Source organism: Mustelus asterias, chromosome 17, assembly GCF_964213995.1.
Source record: "Mustelus asterias chromosome 17, sMusAst1.hap1.1, whole genome shotgun sequence".
NCBI lineage: Eukaryota > Metazoa > Chordata > Chondrichthyes > Carcharhiniformes > Triakidae > Mustelus > Mustelus asterias.
The window spans coordinates 91,858,499-91,867,009 of NC_135817.1; the positions used below are offsets into that span (position 1 = coordinate 91,858,499).

General features: G+C 44.4%; 1 protein-coding gene across 1 annotated transcript in view; it reads right to left on the bottom strand.

The window, feature by feature from the left end:
- Window positions 1-4,845, bottom strand: part of LOC144506217 (ubiquitin-associated and SH3 domain-containing protein A-like) — a 218,525-nt gene extending 213,680 nt beyond the window's left edge. Inside the window, exons 1-2 of the mRNA XM_078232078.1 lie at window positions 4,676-4,845; window positions 734-787 (exon numbers count right to left, since the gene is read on the bottom strand). Of these exons, the coding sequence (XP_078088204.1) occupies window positions 734-787; window positions 4,676-4,788 (167 nt within the window). The 5' untranslated portion in view covers window positions 4,789-4,845. The remainder of the gene's footprint in view (window positions 1-733; window positions 788-4,675) is intronic.
- Window positions 4,846-8,511: the final 3,666 nt, after the last annotated feature.

The following is an 8,511-nucleotide window of genomic DNA, read 5'->3' on the forward strand; positions in this document are numbered from 1 at the left end:
AAAGTCCAACAGGTTTATTTGGTAGCAAATACCATAAGCTTTCATCAAACAGGAATTGTACATTCACATTTTACTGATATCAGGATCCAGCTTCTGAGTTGTCTGGAGAGACAACACTGTCCACCCTTCCCCAGTTCCACCCCCACCAACTCCTTCCTTTTCAATACCCTCTCCCCCACTTCCTTGAGATTGACTAACTTCATTGAGTTCTTTGATCAAGTATGATTGATTGTGTGTGATGGACTATTAAAAGGCAATCAATGATGCGTCACAGAATAGCTTTTTAGCAAATGTAAAGCCTATGGGATGAAAGGGACAATGTTAGAATAGGTACAAAATTGGCTGGAGTACAGAGAGTCGTGGTGAAATGTTGTTTATTAGATTGCAATGATGTTTCCTGGGGATCAGAGCTGGGGCCACTGCTCTTCTTTGTGTTTTCTTGGTTTTGTGATTGGAGCATTTCTATGTATGGTGACACAGACTGCTTGAGTCCGTTGTCCCCTGTGTGTTGTGATCTCTGGACATTTCGAAATATTAAATGGCCAATTCATTCCTGAAAAACTTCCAAATTCCTCCACCTATGTAGTTTCTTAAAAATGAGCGCTTCAAAGATGGTTGTCACTGCTTGCTCAGGTGTGGGAACGTAAACCAAATGCAAGTCAAATTTACCAACTTTAAGAAACAAACCAAATTTCGGATAGAAACCATGATTAGTAACAGTGACATTACTCACCAGTCAGCAGCTTCCTGTGCGCTCCTTCTTCCTGTTGCAGCTAAAGCTTTCTGGCTGCAGAGAGACAGTTAAACAAATAAACTCACAAAACCAGACAATGAGGTAAAGTTTATCTTTACCACACCCTGTGTCATCTGGAAGAATGGACCCATGGAATGAAAGCTTGTCATGTGGTTGATTTCCCATCATGGGATGAAGGGAAACCCTTAAAGAAGTAAGAACAAATGACCATAACAAATAGAGTAAGAAGTCTTACACCAGGTTAAAGTCCAACAGGTTTATTTGGGAGCAAAAGCCACAGGCTGTCCCTTCGTCTCCACATCATAACAAATATAACAGGCATAGGCCATTCAGCCCTTTGAGCTCACTGTGTCATTCACTTCATCATTTTCCTGCACGATCCCCGTATCCCTCGATGTTTTTAATTATGTAGAAATCTATCGATCTCGGCCTTGAACATGCTCAAAGACTGATTCTCCACAGCCCTGTAGCGCAGAGAATTCCAAACATTCACCACCCTCCAAGTGAAGAAATTCCTGTCCATCTCAATCCGAAATGGCCTGTATCTTATCCTGAGATTGTGTTTTCTGGTTCTACACTCCCGCTAACCAGGCAAACATCCTTTCTGCACCTACCCATCAAGTCTTGTGAGAACTTTGTCTGTTTCAATGAGGTCACCTCTCATTCTTATAAACTGCAGAGAACAATTGCCCCCCTCATTTAGGGGGCCTTTCCCATAGGACAATCCCTCCAGAACAGAAATTAATTTGGTAAACATTCAGTGCATGCCTTCTATGGCAAGTATATCTTTCCTCAGGTAAGGAAACCAAAACTGTACATAACACTGCAGGTGTGGTCTCACAGGCTCTACATAATTGCAGTAATACATCTTTACTCCTACACTCAAATCTCTTTGTAATAAAGGCCAACATACCAAATGCCTGAATCTTCTGGCCCCCAGTGGGCACACTTTCAGTGGGAGGCACGTCAAATATGAGGGGTTCCCAGCCCACAACCTTCATGCTCATCCCAGAGCTTCCCCATAATATGTTAGATGGGCAGGTGCCAAAATCAGCACCGGATATTTCTAATGAATATTACAAGGTCAATTGAGCTTGTTATCAAGTCAGTTGACTGGGATATTACACTGTCTATGCCATTATACTGTTGGCATGAGTAGGATAGTGGAGTGGGCAGGTCGACTTTTGAGGTCAAGTTTACAAAAAGGTGGGATTATTTGGAGTGTGCCTTTTGTTCATTCAGGAGCACACTCCCCACCAGCCAGAACATAGAAACTAGAAGCAGGAATAGGCCATTCGGCCCTTCAAGCCTCCTCTGCCATTCATTTTGATCATGGTTGATCAGTAAATTCAATATCCTGATCCCGCCTTCCCCCCACATTCCTTGATCCCTTTAGCCCCAAGAGCTATACCTAATTTCTTCTTGAAATCACACAATGTTTTGGCATCAACTATTTGCTGTGGTAGTGAATTCCACACATTCACCATCCTCTGGGCGAAGAAATTTTACCTCAGTTATGGAGTCATAGAGGTTTACAGCATGAAACAGGCCCTTCGGCCCAACTTGTCCATGCTGCCCAGTTTTTACCATTAAGCAAGTCCCAATTGCCTGCATTTGGCCCATATCCCTCAATACCCATCTTACCCTTGTAACTGTCTAAACGCTTTTTAAAAGACAAAATTGTACCCGCCTCTACAACTACCTCTGGCAGCTCATTCCAGACACTCACTACCCTCTGTGTGAAAGAAATGCTCCTCTGTACCCTTTTGTATCTCTCCCTCCTCACCTTAAACCTATGCCATCTAGTTTTAGACTCCCCTGCCTTTGGGAAAAGATATTGACTATCTACTATCTACCTTACTTCTCATGAAAAAGATGGGAATGGAGAGGTATGGATTCCGTAAGTGCATACGGTTTTGATTTAGGCAGGGACCGGCGCAGGCTTGAAGGGCCGAAGGGCCTGTTCCTGTGCTGTATTATTCTTTGTTCTTTGTATGCCCCTCATTATTTTCTGGACCTCAAAAAGATCACCCATAAGCCTCCTACCCTCCAGGGAAAATAGTCCCAGTATATCCAGCCTCTCCTTATAACTCAAACCATCAAGTCCCGGTAGCATCCTAGTAAATCTTTTCTGCACTCTTTCTGGTTTAATAATATCCTTTCTATAATAGGGTGACCAGAACTGTACACAGCATTCCAAGTGTGGCCTTACCAATGTCTTGTACAACTTCAACAAGACGTCCCAACTCCTGTATTCAATGTTCTGACCAATGAAACCAAGCATGCTGAATGTCTTCTTCACCACTCTGTCCACCTGTGACTCCACTTTCAAGGAGCTATGAACATGTACCTCTAGATCTCTTTGTTCTGTAACTCTCCCGAACGCCCTACCATTAACTGAGTAAGTCCTGCCCTGGTTCAATCTACCAAAATGCATCACCTCGCATCTATCTAAATTAAACTCCATTTGTCATTCATCAGCCCACTGGCCCAATTGCTCAAGATCACATTGCAATCCGAGATAGCTTTCTTCACTGTCCACTATGCCACCAATCTTGGTGTCATCTGCAAACTTACTAACCATGCCTCCTAAATTCCCATCCAAATCATTAATATAAATGACAAATAACAGTGGACCCAGCACTGATCCCTGAGGCACACCACTGGTCACCAGCTGGCCTCCAATTTGAAAAACAACCCTCTACAATCACTCTCTGTCTTCTGTCATCAAGACAATTTTGTATCAATTGGCCAATCTCACCATGGATCCCGTGAGATTTAATCTTATGCAACAACCTACCATGCGGTACCTTGTCAAAGGACTTGCTAAAGTCCATGTACACAACGTTGACTACACTGCCCTCATCTATCTTCTTGGTTACCCCTTCAAAAAAATCAATCAAATTGGTGAGACATGATTTTTCACTCACAAAGCCATGCTGACTGTCCCTAATCAGTCCTTGCGTCTCTAAATGCCTGCAGATCCTGTCTCTCAGAAAACCTTCGAACAACTTACCCACTACAGATGTTAGGCTCACCGGCCTGTAGTTCCCAGGTTTTTCCCTGCAGCCCTTCTTAAACAAAGGCACAACATTCGCCACCCTCCAGTCTTCAGGCAGCTCACCTGTGGTTGTCGATGATTCAAATATCTCTGCTAGGGAACCCGCAATTTCCTCACTAGCCTCCCACAATGTCCTGGGATACACTTCATCAGGTCCCGGGGATTTATCCACCTTGATGCGCTTTAAGACTTCCAGCACCTCCTTCTCTGTAATATGTACACTCCTCAAAACATCACTTTTTATTTCCCCAAGTTCCCTAACATCTATGCCTTTTCAACAGTAAATACACAGGCCCATCAAACCTGTGCCAGCTCTTTGAAAGGGCTATCCAATTATCTATACAAGTCCCACTTACCGGCTTTTGGGCCATAATTCTAATTTCTCCCTTCAAGTATTTATCCAATTCTTTTTTGAAATTTGCATTTGAATCTGCTTCCACTGCTCTTTCATGCAGCATATGCGGCACATGGAGCACACCAGGATGATAGGGAGTGGGATAGCTTGATCTTGGTTTCAGATAAAGCTCGGCACAACATCGTGGGCCGAAGGGCCTGTTCTGTGCTGTACTGTTCTATGTTCTATGTTCTACATTGCAGATCATAACTTACTGCGTAACAACAATTCTCTCTATCTCACCACTGGTCCTTTTTACCAATTAACTTAAATCTGTGTCCACTCATTACTAGTTCTCTAATCTCACTAAAATCTGAATTCTTAAACCATTAAAGCCGTGACTGAACATTTTTGAAACAAACAGCTGTTAAATCATTTACAAATTCCAGATCCAAATAGATTAAGGAACCAATAATCTGTAAAGTAAATCTGCATTACTTTAAAAAATTAACGTCCAATTACTTACGCTATGTGTTCTGGGTAACCCATAGAAAGAATGGATTCAAGCAAGGAGAAGGTACTTCTGCTTTTTAGCTGAGCAGAGCACTTTGCATGCCGCTCTATCCAACTCTCCGCCATCTCACAGCTTCTTCAACAGCAAAAGCAGTTTGCATCCAAACCTCAAACACCCATATGACCTTTTTAACAGATGGCTTCCTGTCAATGCTGCTAAAGCTTACCCACTGCAGCTGATGGGAAATTGCACTAAAGAGTTGGAAGGATTGTTATGTTATAAAAATAATTAATTTCAGTTTGATCTTTTAATTTTGCAGTTTGCAAATCTATTTTTGCTGATAGCTAAACAAATTTGATACAAATTAGAGCAACTATGCAAATGTGTCTGAAGAAATTTGTAGCTTGGTAGGTCTCAGACTTCTCTTCATTCTGGGTATATGGGTGTTGTTGGCAAGGTTGTCGTGTACTGTCCACCTTTAGTTATCCTAAGATGCTGGTGGCTTTCTCCTTGAACTACTAATAGCTTGATACAACTGAGTGATTTGACAGATCAGTTCAGAGAGAGAATCAACTACATAGGAAAGAAAAGTGTCACACTTTAGCAGACAGTGTATGAGTATTTGAGACGTGATGTGTAATGCCTGCATTGGGAAGAACAAGTGACTTTCGAAGAACAAAGAACAATACAGCACAGGAACAGGCCCTTCGGCCCTCCAAGCCCACGTCGCTCTGTGGTCCAAACTAGACCATTCTATTGTATCCCTCCATTCCCACTCCGTTCATGTGGCTATCTAGATAAGTCTTAAACGTTCCCAGTGTGTCTGCCTCCACCACCTTGCCCAGTAGCGCATTCCAGGTCCCCACCACCCTCTGTGTAAAATACGTCCTTCTGATATCCGTGTTAAACCTCCCCCCCGTCACCTTGAACCTATGACTCCTCATGAACATCACCACCAACCTGGGAAAAAGCTTCCCACCGTTCACCCTATCTATGCCTTTCATAATTTTATACACCTCTATTAGGTCACCCCTCATCCTCCGTCTTTCCAGTGAGAACAACCCCAGTTTACCCAATCTCTCCTCATATCTAAGCCCTTCCATACCAGGTAACATCCTGGTAAACCTCCTCTGCACTCTCTCTAAAGCCTCCACGTCCTTCTAGTAGTGTGGCGACCAGAGCTGGGCGCAGTATTCCAAATGCGGCCGAACCAACGTTCTATACATCTGCAACATCAGACCCCAACTTTTATACTCTATGCCCCGTCCTATAAAGGCAAGCATGCCATATGACTTATTCACTACCTTCTCCACCTGTGACGTCACCTTCAAGGATCTGTGGACTTGCACACCCAGGTCCCTCTGCGTATCTACACCCTTTATGGTTCTGCCATTTATCGTATAGCTCCCCCGTACGTTAGTTCTACCAAAATGCATCACTTCGCATTTATCAGGATTGAACTCCATCTGCCATTTCTTTGCCCAAATTTCCAGCCTATCTATATCCTTCCGTAGCCTCTGACAATGTTCCTCACTATCTGCAAGTCCTGCCATTTTCGTGTCGTCCGCAAACTTACTGATCACCCCAGTTACACCTTCTTCCAGATCGTTTATATAAGTCACAAACAGCAGAGGTCCCAATACAGAGCCCTGCAGAACACCACTAGTCACAGGCATCCAGCCGGAAAAAGACCCCTCCACTACCACCCTCTGTCTTCTGTGAACAAGCCAGTTCTCCACCCATCTAGCCACCTCCCCCTTTTCCCATGAGATCCAACCTTTTGCACCAACCTACCATGAGGGACTTTGTCGAACGCTTTACTAAAGTCCATATAGACGACATCCACGGCCCTTCTCTCGTCAACCATTCTAGTCACTTCTTCAAAAAACTCCACCAGGTTAGTGAGGCATGACCTCCCTCTCACAAAACCATGCTGACTATCGTTAATGAGTTTATTCCTTTCTAAATGCACATACATCCTATCTCTAAGAATCCTCTCCAACAACTTCCCTACCACGGACGTCAAGCTCACCGGCCTATAATTTCCTGGGTTATCCTTCCTATCCTTCTTAAATAACGGGACCACATTAGCTATCCTCCAATCCTCTGGGACCTCACCTGTGTCCAGTGACGAGACATAGATTTGCGTCAGAGGCCCAGCGATTTCATCTCTCGTCTCCCTGGGCAGCCTTGGATAGATTCCATCAGGCCCTGGGGATTTGTCAGTCTTTATATTCCCTAAAAAACCTAACACTTCCTCCCTTGTAATGGAGATTTTCTCTAATGGGTCAACACTCCCCTCCGAGACACTCCCAGTCAACACATCCCTCTCCTTTGTGAATACCGATGCAAAGTATTCATTTAGGATCTCCCCTACTTCTTTGGGCTCTGAGCATAATTCCCCACTTTTGTCCCTGAGAGGTCCAATTTTTTCCCTGACAACCCTTTTGTTCCAAACGTATGAATAAAATGCCCTGGGATTCTCCTTAATCCTGTTTGTCAAGGACATTTCGTGACTCCTTTTTGCCCTTCTAATTCCTCGTTTGAGTTCTTTCCTACTTTCTTTGTATTCCTCCAGAGCTCCCTCCGTTTTTAGCTGCCTGGACCTAACATACGCCTCTCTTTTCTTTTTGACCAATCCCTCAATTTCCCTGGTTATCCATGGTTCTCGAATCCTACCCTTCCTATCCTTTTTTACAGGCACATGCCTATCCTGCAGCCCTAACAACTGTTCCTTAAAAGACGCCCACATGCCAGATGTGGATTTACCCTCAAACAGCCTCTCCCAATCAACAGCTGCCAATTTCTGCCTAATCCCACTAAAGTTAGCCTTCCCCCAATCCAACACCTTACCCTTGGGACACCACTCATCCTTTTCCATCACTATCCTAAAGCTAACAGAATTGTGGTCACTATTTGCCACATGTCCCCCTACCGAAACTTTGAAGACCTGACCGGGCTTATTCCCCAGTACTAGGTCCAGTATACTAGGTCCCTCTCTAGTCGGGCTATCTACATATTGCTCCAAAGAACCTTCCTGTAGGATGGAAGGATGGTTCCCGAATGTCACCTCCATTGAGGGTTTTTTCCACCTCCTGTCTGGGTTTTGATGGTCTCAATAATAGAGGTTAATCACTGCAATTGGTCAAAGCATCATTATTTTTGTATTATGGGCCTACCAGGATGATAGAAGATGTACCAATGCTGTTGTGATCCCTGTAGAGCCTGATAACCTTAAAAAGAAAATCTGAACTTCCAGCGCTGAGTAGTTTAGAAAATATATTTATTTAATGCCACAAGTAGGCTTATATTAACATTGCAATGAAGTTACTGTGAAAATCCTCTAGTCGCCATACTCTGGCACCTGTTCGGCTACACCGAGGGAGAATTTAGCATGGCCAACGCACTTAACCAGCGCGTCTTCCAGACTGTGGGAGGAAACCAGAGCACCTGGAGGAAACCCATGCAGACACGGGGAGAATGCGCAGACTCCACACAGAGTGACCCAGACAGGGAATCGAACCTGGGTCCCTGACGCAGTGAGGCAGCAGTGCTAACCACTGTGCCACCGTGCCGCCTGTGAATAGCTGAGAGGATGACATAACGGCACGGTAGCACAGTGGTTAGCACTGCTGCTTCACAGCTCCAGGGTCCCGGGTTCGATTCCCGGCTCGGGTCACTGTCTGTGTGGAGTTTGCACATTCTCCTCGTGTCTGCGTGGGTTTCCTCCGGGTGCTCCGGTTTCCTCCCACAGTCCAAAGATGTGCGGGTTAGGTTGATTGGCCAGGTCAAAAATTGCCCCTTAGAGTCCTGGGATGTGTAGGTTAGAGGGATTAGCGGGTAAAATA